This window comes from Limulus polyphemus, unplaced genomic scaffold, assembly GCF_000517525.1.
Source record: "Limulus polyphemus unplaced genomic scaffold, Limulus_polyphemus-2.1.2 Scaffold106, whole genome shotgun sequence".
Lineage (NCBI taxonomy): Eukaryota > Metazoa > Arthropoda > Merostomata > Xiphosura > Limulidae > Limulus > Limulus polyphemus.
Window position 1 is genome coordinate 375071 of NW_013665716.1, and position 22327 is coordinate 397397.

The 22327-nt window shown below is 34.0% G+C and overlaps 1 protein-coding gene across 5 annotated transcripts in view; it reads left to right on the forward strand.

The window, feature by feature from the left end:
- LOC106470621 (zinc finger protein with KRAB and SCAN domains 7-like) overlaps window positions 1-22327 on the forward strand; it is a 94131-nt gene that overhangs the window by 41391 nt on the left and 30413 nt on the right. For all 5 annotated transcript variants that reach the window (XM_013931195.2, XM_013931187.2, XM_013931202.2 and 2 more), the window contains 2 exons: window positions 11298-11564; window positions 12614-12820. In XM_013931195.2, the coding sequence (XP_013786649.1) occupies window positions 11298-11564; window positions 12614-12820 (474 nt within the window). The remainder of the gene's footprint in view (window positions 1-11297; window positions 11565-12613; window positions 12821-22327) is intronic.

Genomic DNA, 22327 nt, shown 5'->3' on the forward strand with positions numbered 1-22327 from the left:
ACCATCAGTTAGGTGGAGTAAAAATACTACTCTCGTCTGACCAGTGTATTCATCGCCAGGTTTGAAGGTTCCAGTTCTGCCTTGCTCTGCACCAGGCCAACCTCTCCCTGCGATGGCAATCGTCAAGTGTCGGGCATTTTATGACTTCAGTCCCGCAGATTTTAACCGATTTCTTACTGTTCTAGTTGACAGATTACGACCAGGTAACCACTGCCTTTTAAGACGGGTGCTTGTTGCAAACAGATTTCGTCTGACCAATCTACCAAGGCTCCTATCTTCACGTTGGGTTGTTACAGATGGTCGACCAGATCGAGGACAGTCCTTAACATTCTGGGTGGCAACATGTTTTCTGACCAAACGGCTGATCACTGTGTAATGATAGCCAAGCTGTCTACCTATCGCCTTGTAGGACATACCAGCGGAATTCATGTCAATAATTTGCCATCTCTGCGCTACTGATATCCGTCTTCTTGCCATTCTTACTTAAAATGATTTTGCATTCAGAAATTCGGGACTTAAATACGGATTTGATGCACGAGAAAATAGTGCATATTGGACGTGAAGAAGGGAGGAAGTTGCACGTGGGGAAAAAAACGTGCCTGATCTAAATGTCACACCTGAACGCTCACATCCTTTTAATTATGTTTGAAATTATGAACATTGCTCAACATCATGAAAATTAAACCTTATTTTCAATAAGCAATCCTGAAAAATATTTGGGGGTGCTTAACTTTTTTCCAGGTGTATATCTTTATAAAACTTACATGTGATCCTTTGTGCTAATAACTCTTTTATCAAGATTTATAAAACTTATATAATTCTCCATTAATTGTCTTTTCTAGTTTTCTTTTATCTCAAATAACTAAGAAAAAAATAAATTTGATTTCACCTGTAAAGAAAGCATTACACTCTTGTTATTGTGCTTGTTACCAGTTTTGAAGGCTTTAGACATACCTTTCATTTTAAAAACTTTTCTCTTGCTCCTGGAGGGACTTGTTAGATATGTTGTTGAAAGAATTGTCAGTACATTTTTAGTTAAGCAGTTGTTTTTCTACTGGACACACTTGTCAGGTATCAGGTACATTTTGACAAGGGGTGGTCAATCTATTTGCCTGATGCCCGGGACAAAAAGGTTTTACCATTATACTTTGTTTGTTGGGAAAGTACTTATTTTTTTACTTAATCATTGTGTCAGTGTCATTATAAGGCTAAAAAATAAGTGTTGCACTTGAAATACACACTGTGCAAGCATAATCATAAAATCAATAAAAAATGGAAGTTTTATTTGGTAAATTCCAAATGTAAATATAGTGTAAACATGAACTATAAAAACACTTCGTCACATTATTTTTTGAAGTAAAACCTAAGTAGCTTAACAGGTAATGTATAAATCACATGTACTGTTTATATAGTAAATAAATGTATGGAAAAACAGGTAGTTATTGATAATACAGTGTCTAAATATATTCCAGCATGTAAAATTGCATAAGTAAAAATGGAAGGACAGAAGTAAAATCAAATGAGAAATCAATATGGAATATATCGTACCCTGCCAAATTCATTTCTAAAATAAATGATCTGAATAACTAGCCTTACATGTAATTTTTATATACATCCCAACTGAAAATCTTCACCCCCACAAATAATAGTGAAAGTCATATCAAACAAGTTGCATTGCTGCACAAATGTTTTCTGTTGCTTGCCAATTTTTTTTTCTTTAATTTTCTCACTTCCAATTAAAAGCTCTTTGTTTACGTTTCTACAACTACAAGCTCTTCTGGGTTTCAAGTTTATTCAAAGCTTTTTTCAACCATTGTTGACTGTTTTAAGGCAATCAACATTTAAAAATCATGTTTCATATACATTTATAATATTTAAAAAAACTAAGTAGCACTGTGTAGAAGTAGAGCCTGAAATATTTGGGCTCATCCCTGACTAGAATGAATTAACTGTGTCTCGGAGTCTTTTAAGGTTTTAGTCAATCTGGAATAGGCAGGAATGCTTTCTTGAATGGATTTGATCAGTTCCATACTGAGCCGATCAGAGTACATGAAACTGGCAAAACGCACATGGCACTTGTGTCATGATACAATCAAGTGATAAAAAAGAAACAGATGCTGCTGCTATGGTTATAGTGGGTACTCCTAATTTCACAGTTTATTGTTCAGGCAATACCCAAACTAAAGGATGCGGAAAATAAAAGATTAACAGTGTTGTTTAACAATTCGTACTTAATTTCTAGACAAAGTAAACCTCTGTCAGACATGGAATTCCTATGTAGAGCAATGGAGAAGGCTGGTGGGGATATAAGAGGCAATTACACCAACAGAAAGAAAGCGTCTGAATTTATTAGATGTGAGGCAGAAGTCTTTACATGTGACATCAAAAAAGTAGTTAGTTCATTGGCATTAATCTGTACTGAGCTGACAACAGTATATTTAAAGTTATCATTGAACAATAAACTGTTGGTTTGCATGTATGTTTGGAGTGAATTATGTTTTCCATATTTGCTTTCATGAAGCAAAAATTATTATTAATCACTAATTGATTGTGTTCATTGCCTTTTGATGAGGACCTTTTGGTTGAACTGTTATTTTTACAATTATTTTTTAAGCCTATTTGAGTGTGGGTTATCTTCATTCTTTACTATGTTAAATTTTATGTTCGCACCTCTCTATTATAGACTAAATGAGCACTGCAATTTCAGCCATTGCTCATTTAAAAAAAAAATCCTAAAAGTTACATTTAAGTTGTGTGTGTGTTTTTTGAAGAATGGAGAGGAGCAAGTATACTTATAAGAAGAACAAATAGATTTTTCTATCATTTTGGCCATTGGACAATAATTTTTTTTTTAAATTGTACACCCCTTTTTCTAGCTAAACATTTCTCTCTCTTATGGACAGACATGTTAGGTACATTTCTAGTTAACCAGTGTGCTCTTTACTAGACAGAATTATCAGGTACATATTCTAGCTATGCAGTGCTGTTGCTACTATAGAGACTTATCAACTATATTTCTAGCTAAGGAGTGCTCTTACTACTGGAGAGACTTGCTATATATGGCATATAAATTCTATTTAAATAGTGCTCTCACTTTTAGAGAGGCTTAACAGGTACATTTCTGGATAAGCAATGCTTTTCCTACTGGAGAGACTTGGCAGGTATACTTACATTACTGTCAGCAGCTTGCATCATCTGAAACAACAAAAGCATGGTTAAATGCTTTGTAGCTTTCTCCTTAGACCATATCAAATACTTCAGATAATCACTCAAAATTTGTGTTTGTATTACCAACAAGATTGTGCTTTTTGCTTGTATTTCAAAAAAGTGGTTTTCATTGTTACCTGCTAAATCAAAGGTTTTGGAAATGTTTTCCCATTGTACAGTTGAAACAAATCAAATCCTAGGCAATGTCCAACAAACTGACCAATGGGACACAAACTAACATATGTGTTCAGTTAACAAACTTGTTTTGACCATCTTTTCTCTTGTTAGTTAACAGCTTGTTTTCCTAGCAACAATCGTATATACCCTTTTGATTGCCATTTTTCTTATTGTGATGGCAGATGTCATTGAACAACCAGTCTTAAATACAACACTCCTACTAGAAGGACATCCACTGACATATTTCTTTAGAAGTCCAGTGTTTTGTAGACTAACCATGATGTAGTTACAGAACTCCACATGTTCAATCTGTTTTCCATACAGAAATATCTTTTTATCCAATATATGAGAGCATTTATAAAATGGCCTGTCAATATATGTGTAAAGTAGAACATTTCTAGTTTTCTTCTATACCAACGAGTTTTTTTTTTACATAGTACATCTATGTTTTCTTTTGGTGGATAATACCAATTTTCTGTACAAATCATAGTACATAAAAATGTTTCTTTACATAGTAAAGTATCTATGTTTTTAGATACAAATCAGAATACATCCAAACTTTTTTATACATAACAAATCCTGTGTTTTCCTGCATGAATCATATAATGATGGCAGTACATGGAGGAATATCAACAGTTTTTCTCTTCATAAAAGCCATACAGACACACCACCACAAAAATGAAAGTATTTATCTCAGTCAAGTGTTTTTCTACTTCAATTTTAGTTTCATAGAAAAGTCACATTCTGGTCCCTGTCTCATGACTTGTGCCTCATGGAATCTACCATCATCTTTAAAATGAAATATTATTGTATGATTTTATGACAGATAAAATATTGTTTATTACTTCTATTCCAGAACAGTACTGAAATCTCTTCAAAACAAACAACTATTAACTCACTAATCTGCAAAGAAGATTTTTGCACATGCTATAAGCATTGAACAAAACTCTCACCTCTGCAAGTATTAACATGGACTATGCCATTCTATGATGTAATTATCATTAGACTACAGCCTATCACCAGTAGGAGGGCAACACATTTTTCCTGCACAGTAAACCCCATGAGTTTTTTCATTTCTTCATCTCTGCTTTGTTCAGACCTGTTTTTTTCTTAACATTTAACGGAATTTTTGCACTTCTTATTTTAAACTTTTGTTACCATCCATAATCTAGTTTTCTTTTACTTTATTTTGTTGATCATGAAAAGAAAAGATATTAAATTTAAAAGTTTCAGTTAGAAGTTTTATTCAAATTACCTTAAATTTTCGTTTATCCTTTTCATCAAATTTAAATTTTTGGGACAGGTATTCTAATGCCTGTGATAAAGTTTCTTTGACAGTACTATTTCCCATTGTTTTAATTTAGTGTACAGGTTTCACTAAGTCCTTTTCAATTTCATCATTATACTAATGACCTAGGCCTATGTACCTTAGTCATACCAAGCCAACTTCTATAAAATACAAACAAACACTATAAAATAGATTTGTGGATAATGTGAATTATGAATTCATGTTTCCATTCTATGTTTCTGACATCTACCAAGGTTCTGACACTCTTAAACAGGAGTTATCCACTATTGTAATGGTGACTGGAGGAATTCTGATTGGTATTGTTATCACCATTGTTCACCAGGTCTGTTTATGCTTCACCTTATTTTAGAGGTTTTGCATCAAAACCCCCATCAGCTGTACTGGAGGAACATGCACATACTCGTTTTTCACCTAGCCTTCGATTTCTTCTTCCACTGTGTCCCAGTTAACTTAGTGTTTTTGTTTCTGGGATGTACTTCATTAGAATACCTTACAATTTTGTGACATTCACTTCCTTCAACCTAATTTCAGGAACCTCTTTGTTGCACCCTTTCTTCATGATGAGGTCTTTTGTGGGTGTTTCTTATACATAGGAATCTTGAGATAATGCAGCTCATCAGTGGTTATCTGTGCTTACTTTGGTTTCTTACTTGTTTTGACCCACCATATTTCTTGTTCTTTACAGCCTTGGGGATGGTCACACCATCTTCTATTCTCAGTTTTCTTGTTTCTATCCAACATCCCCGCTCTGTGAAGGCTGGCCATCACAGGTCTTGGAGGTGACATTGTTTTTGAAGTTACCCCTCAGCTTTAGTCTGATAAAAGCTTAGTTCTTACTTTCTTAACTTGTGAACTATCTTTGCTATAGACTAGTTGGTTACAAAGATGCTTTTTCGGGGATTTCCTGTCCCTCCACCATCTACTTAACATGATTTTGTTCATATAGATTAGGACACCATGGAACATTCCTAAACCCCAATCTGAGGTTTTACTCACATCTTATTGTTGTTCCCATGACAATGGGAGGTTAGCAAATTGTCATAAGTCTGTCCCATTGAACCAACTCTCAGGTACACTCTCAGGTTGTTGATGACCAAGATTGATGTCTCAAATGCTTTATCTACGTGTTTATTTGTCTGCTCACCTCTTGCTTCTTTTGGTTCATCCAAAACAGTTAAACATTTGATTCACAGCTTTTCCCTTTGGGTTGGCTACAGTTTTGTTTACTGTTGGGTCTGGTGAGTATCTATTTGCCCCATCAAATGTAGCATCTACTATTGTGCCCTCATTTCTACTTCGGAAGTCATCTCATTTGAGGTGACTGTTTCTGTTTTCCAATTCAGTCTTGATCCCCACACAGTATCTCATTCACTTAGGGTTCTTTTTCAAATTGTTTTTATGGCTGGCTCAGCTTTCTCCTTTACATCTTTTAGACATGAAGGCTCTCACATCTTATTTTCCTATATAGCCTCTCCTTAGAAACTCTCTTCTCTTGATTCCCTTATTCCTCTTTGACGAGCCCTTTAGTGGATTATGGCCAACCAATGCATGTATATCCAGAAATCCTCTTATGTCTAATCCTCCTTTTCATTTCTCAATATTTTGGTGCTCATTTGATCCCACATGATCCTTGGGATCTCTCTTCCCCCCACCTCATCCAGACTTGCATCTGTGTTCAGAACCCCCAGTGGCTCAGCAGTAAGTATGAGGGTATATAATGCTCAGATATCCAGGTTTCCATATCTGTGGTGGGTGCATCACAGGTGACACATTGTGTAGCTTTGCACTTCACAACAACCAAACCTATCAAAATACCTGTCAACTAATGCCTCTGTTAAGGTAAGATATAGTTCTGGATACCTGAACCATTTTATGGCATCTAGTCTCCAGTCAAGTGGTCTCTTGATATAAGTGTCTTCAAGATGTAGGCTGCTCAGTGAGCATGCTATCATCTTCTGTCTAGTCTACTTATCATGATCCATTCAGACACTTCCTTTGCCATTTCTTCCATCCATTGACAGGGAGGCACTCTCTCAGGACCTCTGTTTTCCTTGCTCTCGATTTTCTGTTTTGGGTCCATGACAACCACATTTAGTTCTTGGTCTATCATGTCTTGCGAGCTTAAGCTCTAGTGGTGGATCGACAATCTTGTCTAGACCAGATCCTTCCCATAGAGTGATCTTTCCATTCTTTTGTATTTTCAGTGGATTTGCTCCCTAAATGGGATTCCTTTTATCACTATCTTTCTGACTTCCTGCATCTAGTTTCCACTCTTGTGGTCTCCATTCTAAGACTCTACAATTCTGGCAGTAAATGCTGTAAGTCTGGATTGCTTCAATCTTTTTTTATATGCCCATTTTTCTCTGTAACTTTTTCCCATTTCTACTGTCAGTGATTACATGGTGGTTTTATACACAACCTTCTGTCACTTTTTTCTTAGCCATTCCCTTTTTCTTTCTCCAGGTCTTATGGATCTCCTTCAAGCCTTTTTCATCAGTCATCTTTCTTATCTAGTTCTTCTTCAGGACTGTAATATTTGTTTAATTCTCAGGACTTTCATATGTCCTCAGTTTGTACTGTTGGTTACATGTTTCCTGTAACATCTTTCTCCTAAGACCTGTTTTCTTCTCCTTTACTACAGAGACAGATTATTCTGTGACTGTTCCTTCCTCCCCAAAACTTGGGCTGTTTGGTTGGGTTATACACTTCATATAGATAATTTATTCTTCTATGGATAATGAAACTTTTCTTATTTTTCATGTCTCATCCCATAAAGTTCATCATTTCATGAGTTCTCTTGCCCCTAGCCATTGACACTTCTTGTATGAGATCTTGCAGGCGAGGATGTTGATGACCCCAATACATTTGTGTCATATTGCATCACATTGTGGTTTTATCTCTGTACAATTGCCATTCTCCACTCTTCCCAGAGGAAATCAAAAGGTGAGTTGTTATTTTTTGTCTTATTCTTTACATGTTTTCAAAACCACATAACTTGTATTATTATAGTTATATTATGGTGATAGAATCCACCACATGACCAGTGTTGCTTCACAGGGAATATGTCTCTCTCTCCCTCATAAAAAAATCTTAAGCCTAGCTGCCCCTGCTCAGTGTCTGCTGTTGAGATAGAGCTGTTCTTCAGTAAAACAAAATAGCATTGAGTGTGTGGTTGCCCTCATACCCAACTAGTGCCTGCCGTCTATATTTATGGTAACCCCTTGCATAGTCTATCAATGTGGGGCCTTATGTAGATGATAGAAAACTCCTGTTTGGTACACGCACCTCTCCAATTTTCATCCCTACATGGATCCTCCCCCACAAACATTTTTTCTTATAATGGAGTAATGTGAGAGTCTATGCTTCACATTCCCAAGCTGCTAAGAGGTAAATATGAGAAGTACCAACTTGGATTGGTAATAAGATTGAGTGGATGCACTTGTCAATGAGAAGTAGGGCTGAGGTATTTACCTAAAAGTGCAGTACAAGCCACCTCCTACACTAAAATCCAGACCATTCCCAGTGGTTACATCAGCTGGATGGATCTTGCATTTTCCTCAGAATGTAGTTTTGGGATAATCTGACCTTTGATCTCCTTTTTCTGGTAAGTATTTCACACATTTTTTCAGTACTATATGGCCTGATTTACTGTACTAGCCACGGTACACATACATGCTTTGCTGAAAGCCTGAGGTATAATTGCCCTTTGAGCAGTCTTCCATATTGCTCACCTATGCACCACTATAGCACCATGCAGAAGGCTCTTTTCAGAATACCTTTTGCTCTAACACCTTTATTTGATGTAGAATATTTACAGCTTGAGAAGGATGTGGTCTCCCACTAAGTGATGTTGCACTAGACCACCACCACTCTCCTAGTGTGTGACATGCTCCATCAGTTTTTCCCTTTCTGGTGGTTTTATTCAAGACTTGTAGCACATGTAAAAATATTCTTGACAGATGTGTGAGGTAATAGTTATTTATTCTGTGGAGCAGTGAGTCTCTAGCTAAAATACATCTTCAGTTAAAGAAAATGTTAAATTTGCATGATCAGAGAAACAAGTCATAATCCCACCTGGTGTTGTGTTCTGTTGTTACTATTGGTATGATAATGATACTAAGTATTCCAGAGTTCAACAATATCTAAAAAAACTTGAGATTAAGTAGTAAAAATATGTAGAAAAATATTGTATTAAGTCAGGGATGGAAATGATGAAATTTAATTACATTCACTCGAGGGAAAGCTATCAGAAAGATTACATTCCCTCATATAAAGTTGCATTTCCTCATGAATTATTTTTTTATTTAATCCATGCAATATGTTTGCTTTCATTGCCAACTAAAAAGATGAAATTCCTCAAGCAAAGTTAAATCCTTGAGAATGCAGGAATGTAATATTTTGATCTCTGTAGATTTCTGGCCTTTGTAAAATAAATTCAATAAGATTTATGATGTTGTATTAAGAATATGATGATTGATTAAAAAACAAATTTGGATTATGACTGGATTTTGTTTTATTAACAACATTTACAAATATTCTGAAATAACTGAAAGAGTTTGTTCTAAGTGTCAGAATCCCGACTGTAAGTACTCTTAATCACTTGTCATGTCACTATATAGTTTCAGTAAACTCTGAATATGAGAAGTATAGTGAAGAACAGAATCAGGTTGTGCTATGACCTTCATGCAAATAGAAATCAGGGAAAAAATAATTAATGTTAGTCAAGATAGGGAAGTAGAGATTACAGACATTAGGCATCCACAAGCCTAGAAGCAATGAGTGATTTGTTTTCTATGTTTAGAGATCAAAGAAAAGATAAGATGATTACATTTAGCTCTACAGAAACTTTCAAAGCAAAGAAAAATATAATAAACCCAAATTTAAAATGAAATCAATTACTTTTACTGCTGTTAGTGTCCTGTTGTGTTAAGTTTATAAAAATGTGTATAAAAGTTTTGCCAACTTATTGTTAGTGTAGAGGATCAGAAGCAATACACAGTAGAAGTCATGACCAATAATAACTGCTGTCATGTTGCAAATCATTAACTACAACTTTAAAATATTTGTTTTAAGTCCTGAAATCATGTTTTTCTGTGCAAATTAGAGTACATCCTAAGATTTTTTATATGTAGTAGAAATGAGAGTATTCCTTAGTGTTATTATACTCAAATGTATTAATGTATTTAAAGCACAACAAAACCCTCGGTTTTTATATAAAATTATTGTATACTGTATCATTTTGTACACACATCACATTGTTTTCTGTTTTATACACAAAGTAGAATGTGGGAAGAAACTATACAGAAAATGTATTTGCACACGTGGGGGGTAACATGGAATTCAATAAAAAAGGTACAAAATTACATGTTGTGCACACTAGCATCTTTAACCAATGGCCACAACACCATAACAGCATAGCAGAAGTCTCGGTGGTTGAAGAATTAAGCTGCATTTGGTAGGAAAATGTTTTATGATATACTATATGCAGTGACTTAATTGCAAAATCACCAATAAAGCACCGTTGTAGCCTGCACAAAAAAGTCTTTAGCTTATTATAAATCTTGGGAGCTAAATTATAATTGAACAATAAAGGTACCAGGCTTAAAAACAAAGCTATAAGTGGAGGCATGGGCTGCCCTTTTCGGTATTTTGAGTCGGTGCAAAGAAACCCATGCTACACATGACGTTAAACATAATGTTGTTAGGTGTTGACTTCACATATTTTGTTACCAATCTCCTAATTCAGTGAAGCCCTCATTCTTTGCATTAATGTGGTAAAACTGAAATGGCTGCTGAAGTCCAAGCATTTGGATGATTTCTTATCCATTAAAACTTGATCTTTGGCTGGTCCGCCTGAGTTTCTCCACAAAGCTTGATCAAAATTGGCTCAGGCAGTTTCTCAACTTTGAAATGCAATTACATGTAAACTATATATGGGTAGTGAAGAAAGATTTGTTAAAATTTATTATCCATCTTATTGTGATGCAGCATCACATGAACCGTAATCTGTAGATCACGCTTTGACAGCTTAGGCATTATGTACCATATGAATTGATATCTCATCAATAACTTATAAATTGCATTTCAACTGAGGCTTTCATGCCCAGCTGATCTGGTGAGCTCAGTATTAAGCAAAAGGATTTATCAGCAGCTGCATATGTGTGGTTAAACTTCTGTTTTATTTTTATTGGGAACCTGTATAGGACTAATTAAGAAAGATTTGTTGGAAGTTATTGTTAGTCTTGTCTGGTTTAATATCCCACAAACAAACTAACGAACTATAGCTCATACTTTACAAACAAATGATATATCCCATTGGAAGTATTTTTCTTCTGATTTTGTTGTTCTCATGCATGTGATATGATTACTTAAAAATAGTAATTGGTAGTTTATTTGACAACAGGGGAATATTCACAAATTATAATATTGGCATGAGATCACAGAACATTCAACTTACTAAATATGCTTTAATTATGGTCTAAATATGCATAACAAATTCATATGTATAGTGTCATATTTACTGTTTTCCTTATGTTTTTAATTTTAGTGCATAAATTCCAAAATTGTTGTCAGCAGTGTTAAGATACATTTTGTATTCCAACAGGTTCATATCAAAACTCATGAAGGAGAGAAATGTTTTAAATGTGATCTTTGCTCTTATGCCTCAATTTCCCAGCGTCATCTAGAATCCCATATGTTGATTCACACTGACCAGAAGCCATTCCATTGTGATGAGTGTGACCAGTCATTTAGACAGAAGCAGTTGCTTAAAAGGCATAAAAACCTGTATCATGACCCAAATTACATACCACCTGTTCCTCGTGAAAAGACACATGAATGTGCAGAGTGTGGGAAGGCTTTCCGACACAAAGTAAGGCAGATTTAAAAGAGACAGTATATATGGATAACATAGTTAACTTCTGTGAGAAGAGTTTAGAATCAGATATGATCAAGCATAAAAATGGTTGTTAGAATTGTGTGGGCTAGACTGGTATATATAGTGAAAAATAACATCCAACTGCGAAGAAACAGCATGCACAAAGTCCACTGTTTTTTTCTGTAATTGTGGCAGATGGAGAAGTTAATTTGAGATAAAAAATTTTTAATATGTATGTTTTAATAGGTTAATGAATGTATTTTGTCAGTTTTAAAATGTTTTTGTTACATATAGAAAAATACATAAAAGACTTCCATATTTTATCACTAACTTTTCTTTTGTTCGAAGCAGTTCTTTCCTTTTATGATCTGTGACAAATATATGTAATTTGTATCATCACAGCATCTCTGAACTGTAGTCAGTCAGTGTTAAATGTCATTACACTAAATATTGCTAACAATGAGGATACCCAACTGATGAAATAGTGTATTCTAATTATTATATGATATATTTTGTGTTATTACAATGCATACTTCTAATTAAGTTAGTTACATATTTAATTAATGGATTAATTTTCAGTTCTGATCTGTGTGGGTAACTTGATTTGATAATGTAACATACGTACTACAGAATCTGAATTTCAGCAAGCTATCACACTGTTTACCATTTCTCCACTTCCCATACTCTCACACACACACACACACACACACACACACATATGTATATGAAAGTTATAATATGTGTGTTAAAGCTACAAGCAATACTAAGTATTAACACAACCCTTCATCTACTTATTATATATATATATATATGTTAAAAGAGAAGTCAATACTATGTTATTAAGTACCATCACTATACTTTCACTACATAGTATACACGTTTGAGCATTTATCAGGTATTTTCATAACTTCTTCTTCACTTAGCATGTTGTAGCCAGTACCTAGTGTTTTAAGAATCTTTTGTGAATGCTTTTGAATAATATTAGATAATAATACCTAGGCTAGTAATGTTAGTGTTATACATCAGTTTTCTGATGTCAACAGGGCAATTTAATCAGACACTTAGCAGTACATGACCCTGATGCAACAGAAGCTGAAAGGGCAGAAGCTATGTTGATAGGACAACCAAAAGAGCTGGGTGAGGAATATGATGGTGAAGAGAGTTATTCAGAATGTGAGGATGAGATGATAAAGCCTGTGCCAGTAGAGGTAGAAGGAGCAGTTCAAGGAAACGAACAACAAGGACAGCAGGTTTGTTGATGGTCTTTATGATACTGTGATTTTGGTTTGATAGAGAAACTGATTTGCTGATGGTGTGTTTCTTACTGCAACTGTGTTTGATAGAGAAACTGATTTGTTGATGGTGTGTTTGTTACTATAATTATTAGGGGTGTGTATCTCATCATAGCAGTCAATACAATACGTATCTATATGTTGATGCCATGATACGACACGTATCTAGATACAGAAATTTTACCAATGGTTTGTTACAGAGTTTGACAGTCTTGTCTGTAATTTATTATCTATATTACTAACATTGTCTTATTTATGTACTTCACACTTTACAGTGGTTTTCAAGTTCTCAGGTTTGATCAACTAAATGGCAGCTGGCAAGAGAAGTAAAATTAAAAAAGTTAATATCTTTCTGTCCATTTTGTTATTGTTAATTTGTTATGTTACTTTGCATATAATGTGTCTGATGAAAGAAGTGAAGACAACATGTAGTACTCAGTACTCATCTTCCTTTATTGAATCATTAATATTAAGCAAAAATACTTTATTAGAAATTCTGATTTTTTCTGTACAAAAGACTCATAATTCGATGACGAGGAACCCACTTTGAGACAAATATAGGTTGAAGACGGCTGGAATGGGTCATAGATACCTCTTCTAAGTTTTGCAACAGTTCCGGTCATGTGACTTCTTTGTTCAATACTGTATATATATATCCGTGTCAGTGTAAATTACTTGTACCTGATGATGACAAAACCTTGTCGAAACGTTGTACATTTGCTGTTATGTTAAACTTATATTAAAGTTTTTCTTCAGGCAACCCTACTCTAAACCAACACCCCTGTTGCCTCTTAACTATTTAGTTCGATGCTGGTGGCATTAAGTTTTTTTTTTCAAAAGGGTTATATATAGTAATTTACATGTTTTGGTGGTCTCTGTGAATTTACTATAGTCATCTACTAGCTATTCACTATACCAAGGTTTTTGTGTTGTTTTTTTTTCAGTTTTTAGAATGATGTTCAAGCTGTTGTTGCATTTACTACAATGTTGTTAATATTGTTTCAATGATTTCTAAAGCTGTACTAAGGTTGTTACAGTGCTCCTAAACATTGATTTTACTGGTGTTTTTAGCATTGTTTCAGTGATTTCTAAGGCTTTGCTGTAGGGTTGTTGCAGTGATTTCTAAAGCTTGTTCACCACCAGCAGTTATTAAGCAGTATTTGGCAGCTTATCCACCACCAACATATTGTCAGAATACTGCTCAGTGAAGACAGCTCTTCACTCACCAAAACAGTCTTTGATGGATTTGTTTATCAAATATTTATAAGAGTTACTCTGAAAAACTATTATATTATATTTTCTGTACTTGGTATTCTTGTAATGATGTGAAAGAGTGGTGTAGTGTAACTGGATGCTGAGATCCAAATGAAATAGACCTTGTGTGGAATTTGTTTTAAGTATTCATCTTGAGTTATATCTTTTATTGATGTTTAAGTGCAATGCTTAGCGTTGTGAGTAATTGTAAATACTTTAGCGTGGTCCAACTAGACGGTTTTAGAGAAGTTGAATAAATACTGTACTAATACTATCTTGTGAAATTTGAATTCTCTGAAACCGATAATATGAAAAGCGTTAAAAAACTATACAAGTTCTTATGGGAACTATCAAGGAATAAAATTACTTGGAGACCATTTTTGCATACCACGAAAATAAGCTGATGCATAAAATACACACGTTAAAAATGACTAATTAATAAAATATTACTTGAACTACCAGAATAGGATGTCGTTGAGTGCGAGAATGAGTGGCAGATACTTTTAGCGTAACAATGAAATATTTTGATTTCAGCTCAGACACACTTCAGTAAGCATGAAACACAAATGGTACAGAAGTCATGGAAATGTTTTACCGTTAGTGCGACCCCAGTTGTACTAACTTGGAATGTGGTAAGTCCGGTCGAGGCCGCACATTAACTTTGCTCTAGGTATTACTTGTGTGGTAGGATACAGTCAAGAAAGCTATCTACTATTTTATTGCATAGTTGTGTTTTATCCTATACATTATCTTGTGTATGGGAGACTGTTTTAAGCGAATAACATTAAGCAGAGATGCCTCTCGATATTCGTGACCCAATTTTGTGATTGGTGACCTCCAAAGGGAATGCGAGCTTATGAAAGCTCGTTTGGCGTTCTCAGCCAGGTTCGTTTTGTTTTTGTCCTGAGAGAGCCAAAACTTGCTATTAAATTCTGTCCGTATTGTGGTCACTATAACGTTTAGCCTGATCATCATGTGCGTGTGCCTTTGTTACTGTCATTTAGCCAACAGTTTCCGTTTAGTGCAAAGTAAACTTTATTTTCATGTGCGTTTTTATGTCTGTTTAAATATAGTTTCTATTGTTAAAAATCTTCCATTCAACAATTTCACACCTGTATCAGAGTGACAATCAATATCTCAAGTCATAAATACAAACTCAGTGATTACCGTAATTGTTCACTTAAAACTACTATTCCGTAACAGAGACCTAAATCTTTCGTTTTAAAGGTAATTCTAGTGAGAAAATAACCAACTGGACGATAAAACGGTATTGACGATATTCTATACGAAAACATATCGGTAAAGTCGACAAATGTAGTGCCTATAGATTTCTGGGTGATTGGATTGTTGGAACAGGTACTGGACTAGGGAACTGTCGTCATCGCACTCTAGATGGATTATGTAAAGCTGCAGAGAGTAATAGTGTGACACTAAGAGTGAATAAAAGTCGTTTTTTTCTCAAAGATCTGAAAATTTAGTGACATGAACTTTCTAATCTGAAGAAGAGAAGTATAAAACTGTGATATAGTACTGTAAAACTGTGATATCGTACTGTAAAAACTGTGATATAGTGCTGTAAAATTGTGATATAGTACTGTAAAACTGTGATATCGTACTGTAAAACTGTGATATAGTGCTGTAAAATTGTGATATAGTACTGTAAAACTGTGATATAGTGCTGTAAAATTGTGATATAGTACTGTAAAACTGTGATATATTACTGTAAAACTGTGATATAGTAATGTAACACTGTGATATAGTACTGTAAAACTGTGATATAGTAATGTAACACTGTGATATAGTACTGTAAAACTGTGATATAGTGCTGTAAAACTGTGATATAGTACTGTAACACTGGGATATAGTGCTGTAAAACTGTGATATAGTGCTTATATCACAGTGTTACGTACTGTAAAAATGTGAGGTTTTAACTTGTGTGTAGCTACGTATACAGTGCTTATGCTTTATCTTCTTCACAACATTACCAAACAACATAGTTTGTCAAATAAATGTTCGCATCAAATCGGATTATCACTGACTGGTAATTTGGTGGATATCTAGGGTTTTCTCCATGCGGCAGTCTTCTAACTTGAAGAATGTTACGAAGAAAGATAAAATACAAGCTAAGTACGGATGGTAATATATAGAAGATTCAGAGTTCTGCTGAAATAATAGTTTTAATGTGATTCTGACTAAGCAACAGACTAGAGTATCAGAATATTTTTTTCAATAGAGAATGAAGAATATTCCATGATACGAAATCCTATTGCATTGTCTATGATACTTTTAGAAACGTTTATTGACGAAAAAGAGGCATAAAGTACATCTTACACACAAAACATTGTGAAATAAGAATTTTAAGTCATGAATACTAAGAAGACGGATTTTCCTTCTGACATGTTTACACAGAGGGTTGATACGTTATATCGATTTTTAATAAGCAAGTCAAAAAGTTGCATGACAATTACAGCCGATATAAAATCGCAGTGGAACACCATGTATTGGAAGTACATTTTGTCATTGTTTGATATTTCATAGGTAGTGTGATGCTTCCGAAAATTGATCGATTTTGGGAAGGGGTATGCTCGGTCCTGATCGATAGTACCGTTCCTACAAACGTTATGTTATTGACTTAATTGGATACGAGTGTACGGTGTTCGTCAACGATACAGTTCCTTTAGAAGTCATGTGATTTCATTCAAATAATCAATTTAAACACAATGTATATGGTGTTAGTCGATATTTAGTAACTTACTAAAAGCATCACATGAAAGACTTAGTGTATATAATTTAATGTTTTGTGTTTTATGTTCGTTATGTGTCTTGAAGTATAATTAAATTTATGCAATTTTCTTTTGGTAATTATAATGTGTTACTGAGCACCTTGTCACGATACACTTTGTTCTGAAACTGAAGCCCCCCAGTGGCACAACGGTATGTCTGCGGACGTACAACGCTAGAAACCGGGTTTCGATACCCGTGGTGGGCAGAGCACAGATAGCCCTTGTGTAGTTTGTGCATAGCTAAAAACAAACAAACTGAAACTGAAATTTTAAACTGGACAGAAAAAAAGGAAGTTTCTTATCGAATAAGGTAGAAACGCTAGTGTGACTTTTCTTACGATACTCTATTAAACCGGGTGATATTTGTTTTTTAGAAATTAGACTAATCGAAGCACATGTAATGACAAAAACAAATACCTATTTTATACATTAAAAAGAGCTGATAATCGAATGTTTTAAGATTAACAAATAACGAATGTACTGAGTCGAAATATATTCCAATTTTTATGTTGAAACGCAGAAATATATTCCAATTTTTATGTTTTATATTCCAATGTTTATGTTGAAACGCCTCTATTTTTGATTAATACTTTTTTACATAAACAAATAATAAACGCTCAAGAGACAATTTCTTCCCCATTGCTATTTGAGACTGCTTGTGTTGAATTGCCCCTAGATTTGAGAAAATAATTTTTAGATAAACAACTAATCAATGTATTGAAATGACAACTTATTTAGATTGTTATGTTAAATTCCTGTTGTTGAAATGCTATTTTACATGAGCAAATAATGAAGCAACAGTTTATACCCATTGCTAGGTGAAACTGCTTTTGTTCAAGCCTCTTTGGTTTTGGTGGAATGCCTGAAATTATTTGGTCGCACCATTTGCATGATAGATAATTAAGAAAACATTTGACGTGTTAAGTAAGTTATGGTTCAATCCAAAAGCCTCGGGTTACGTTTAAACAAAAACCCTTCCTGTTTGCACTAAAGTAAGGTTACAGAAAATGTTTTTTCCTTCATTTGTTTTCATACTAAACTGATATGAGAATTTTCAGATAGGATTTATTTTTGCGAGCCATCAGAGTGAGGACTAACATTTCTGATGCATGTTTTATCGGTATAAAACATACCACTCCTGGCTGCAGTAACTCTGACGTGAGATATACCACTCCTGGCTGCAGTAACTCTGACGTGAGATATAGCATTCCCTAGACACAAGGAAATTTAATCGTTTGTGAATTAAGCAGGTCAACGCCTTTTCGTGAACATTGTTACATTATGAATATTAAAATAAATGTAGTTTAAAAGATTCTGAGTGCAACAGGTACCATTAATTATACTAGTAAAGGTACCGTTGCTAGGCAAGGCATGTATTTCGTTGCCTTTACAGAGATGGCGGTAAGAGGGTTGCGTCATTCTCCAACAAGAGGGGGGGGGGGAATTGAAACGGCTATTAAACTTGTAAAAGTGGGAAATTGAGTAAAGTAAGGTTTTAAACTCCCAATGAACTCATGACCTCAAAAATTCATGAAAGTTTCATGGCGATCACAGGTCGAGAAGTTGGATTTTTTTTTTCTTGACGAACAAATAAATGCACCGACAAAAATCATTTAATAACAGAAATGTAGCGATAAAAAAGTCAGAGAAAAAAAAAGACAAGCTATCATTTTCATATTTTTTAAGTAATTACAATTGATTTAATATTCATTCCATTTAACATGTTGTGAACGTGATTTGTGACATTTCATAAAATATTCTATGTAACTTTTTTGTTAAGCACAAAGTAACACAATGGGCTATCTGTGATGTGGTTTTTAGCGTAATACGTTTTCAGACTTAACGCTGGGCCACTGGGAGCATTATAAGTAACAGAACAATTCTGTATACTTTCAGCTAATAAATCGGTCCGGCACGGCCAGGTGGTTAGGGCGCTCAATTCGTAATCTGAGAGTTGCGGGTTCGAATCCCCGTCCCACCAAATATGCTCACTTATTCAGCCGTGGGGGCGTTATAATGTGACGGTCAATCCCACTATTCGTTGGTAAAAGAGTAGCCCAAGAGTTGGCGGTGGGTGGTGAGGACCTACTGCCTTCCATCTAGTCTTACACTGCTAAAGTAGGGACGGCTAGCGCAGATAGCCCTCGTGTAAGTTTGCGCGAAATTCAAAACAAACAAACTAATAAATAAGTAAACTACAATAAGCTTTTATTAATACAAAAAAGTTTTCGTTTCAAATAATCTATTTTGTGATATCAACTACAATATAGCCTCCTCCCAATCGGCATAGCGGCAAGTCTGTAGATTTATAACGCTAAAAACCGGGTTTCGGTATCCGTGGTGGGCACAGCCCAACTAGCCCATTGTGTAACTTGGGGCTTAACTACAGACAAATGACAACAATATTGCAATATAATATATATCCTAGAAATGATAAGTAAGAGGTTTATACACAAATTAGAATAGAGTATGATTCGTTACGATAAGAAAACATCAGAACATGATTTACAATATATCTAAATGTATCATTCCACCATAAATCCAGTCAAGCTGAATAAAAGTAATGCAACAAGTTTATTCAAAAACTCGGTTTTGCCAAAGACAATGTATTTACAACGTCGTAATATATTTCCAAATGAACGACGATAAAATAAATCAGTGTAATAACTGACCAATACAGAAATGCCAGCTTCTTTTGTGTCCATTCCAAAACCAGCATATTCTTCCGTAAAATTAATCGTAGTCTTTGTATCCAGAAACTTTATAATGATAATAGAAAAACTCAGAAAATGTATTGTAAGAAGGAATATATTGTGATTTTAAGCTGGTGACGTATGTGTGTATCCACGATAAACGTTTGTGAAAATCTAATGATTCAGCATGTAAATCAAAATGTTAATTTTGGTAAAACTTTCCAATCACTCACTAAATACATTCAAATACAGAGTATTTTTACCATTCTATATATATATATGTGTGTGTGTTATTTTCATGTTTCCCAATGTAATGTCTTAACAATGTTACTGTATATTTCAAAATGAAAATTATAGAAACATACATCGTTAGGAGTCACCAAAATGAGGTTACTGGAACTTTAAACAATTAGTCGACAATAAAAACGTTAGGAGAAGTATTTTATTCCACATGTTTTACGTGTGTTTTTTTAATTTTCTACCATTTTTGGTTAATGAAATCTGTCACACTAATCTTAATTCAGCGTTACAATTTTTATCTGGCATTTGCATATATATTTTTTAGTATTTACCTTTGATTTAAGTTTCACTGACTCGTGGTTTGTAAGTTGACCAAAATTAAAATATGGTAAATCACATCCTCTCGTAAATGATTATCAAGGACTTTCTTAATTTTGGACTTAGGGGTGATATATCTACATTTATTTCAGAAATAGTCAGCTTTCTGTGGGTGAATATATTATACACAAAAGCAGTTCCATTAGTAATACTCTGAACTGCTTTAGACGTCTGGTAAAGAAACATCTAGTGTTAAGTAGGATTTTAAAACTTCTCAACTCAAGTTTTTTCTATTACTGTTCGCCACTAGTGAGGAACAGCATTATTCCAAAAATAAAATTGAATATTATTCTGAATATTTCTTGTACCTTATCACGTGAAATATTGGAACACGTAGCCCTGACAGGAAGATATATAAGTGGGAAATGCCAGAAGATAAACAATTATGGCTATCATTTAACGCAGATTACTCTTTCGTAGCGTGTGCTTGAATATTAAACGTATTGATGTATGAATGAAGTTTACACTGAATTAATGTATCAGTACACCTAGATATATTTGTGATATGTATTCATATATTTTCAGTTAGAGCGGTAATTTGATTTATTCCGGTATTAATTGTGTACTTTGATGTACTGGTGTGTCGTAATATATCCTAACGTACCGATGTGTAAATAATATATTTACGATGTATTGATATATAAATTATGTTTAAGAGATATATATATATATATATATACTGCATGCGCAATAAAAAAAATATCAGAAACACGCAAACCTCAATTACTTTTTTCGCTGTAATATCATTGGATAAGTTAACAAAGCACCATATCAAGACAAAAAAACAATTGGATGAATGAGAATAAACAGACTTATATATTATTAAACAGAGAAAGATTACTTTCCTCTAGTTTTCATTGCAAACTTCTATACATGTAAACTCCTGCAGCAGCAAACAAGAACTTAGCCATATTTCAAAACGTTAAAATTGAGGATTCCTAAGCAATCCCTGTGAAATATCGTAAATTACAGAAGAAACTTTTAAGCCTGACTAAAAATAAATTAAGAACGAGTTCTGGAAAACACTAAAGTAAAATGATATTCTGCTTTAAATATGACTTCTTTTTCTGCTGTTTCTACTATAGTTGGAGACATGTAATGTCATCACGTTCTATTTTATGCACATGTATTGAGTGCCGTTTTTATATCTACAACACTATCATTGTCCTGCATGTCGTAGTACATGAAGAGAAAAATAGGCACTAAGTAGCTATAATAGCAACAAAAACTTTACGAATTAAAGATATAAATTCCAGGAAAACTCTTGCATAAATAGTTTTTCAAGCTTTACTATGGACTTACAAGATAAGAAATGCTATTATATTAAATGTTCCAAGTATCAAGTGTATTGTAATACTATTTAAGCTACAAACAAACTGCATTTTTCAAAGAAAAAATCCTTAACAAAAACTATTCAACAAAAATTACACGAACCATATCATCAAACGAAGAAGAAAGGAACCCAATAACTCCAACGGTTTCACAAAGTGGACTTTCCTTCATCAGGGCAACTGACCATTTTAAGCATGTTGATCAATTATGTGGTTGTGCCGGAAGTGAAACGTTATACAAATATGACCTAAATTGTGAAATAGAATTGTGTGTATGTGTATCATGTGTATGTGATGAGAAACAGAGAAAGTGTAGTTTTGGAATAAGAACAGCTTACAATAATACGGGTTTGTGAAAGAGGTAATGTTCAGAACAATTGAGAGATTTATCAATAAAAGCACTTAGCAATATAGAACTGAAAGATGAAATGTTAATAAGAAATTTAATAAATTAAGTCCAATAATAATACATATATATTATATGATAACATAATATATTATGTATTATAACATAATGTATTATTTTTTATTTTTTTGATACAGAGTCAATTAACTTTTGAATTATAGCTTGATGTGCATTTTCCCTGTGAAATCTCTTTCAGTTCTTGAGCAGAAATTGGCTTGTTTTTTTCGACGTCGTAGGCATCTATCTACGTGCCCCAAAACATGTTCCATTAGATCCAAGTCCGGACTATGAGCGACCCAAGGTAAAACTTGATTATATTCATGGTTGTCAAAAGTACTAAAATATTTTACTCAAATTCAAGTAAAAGTATCCACTCTGCA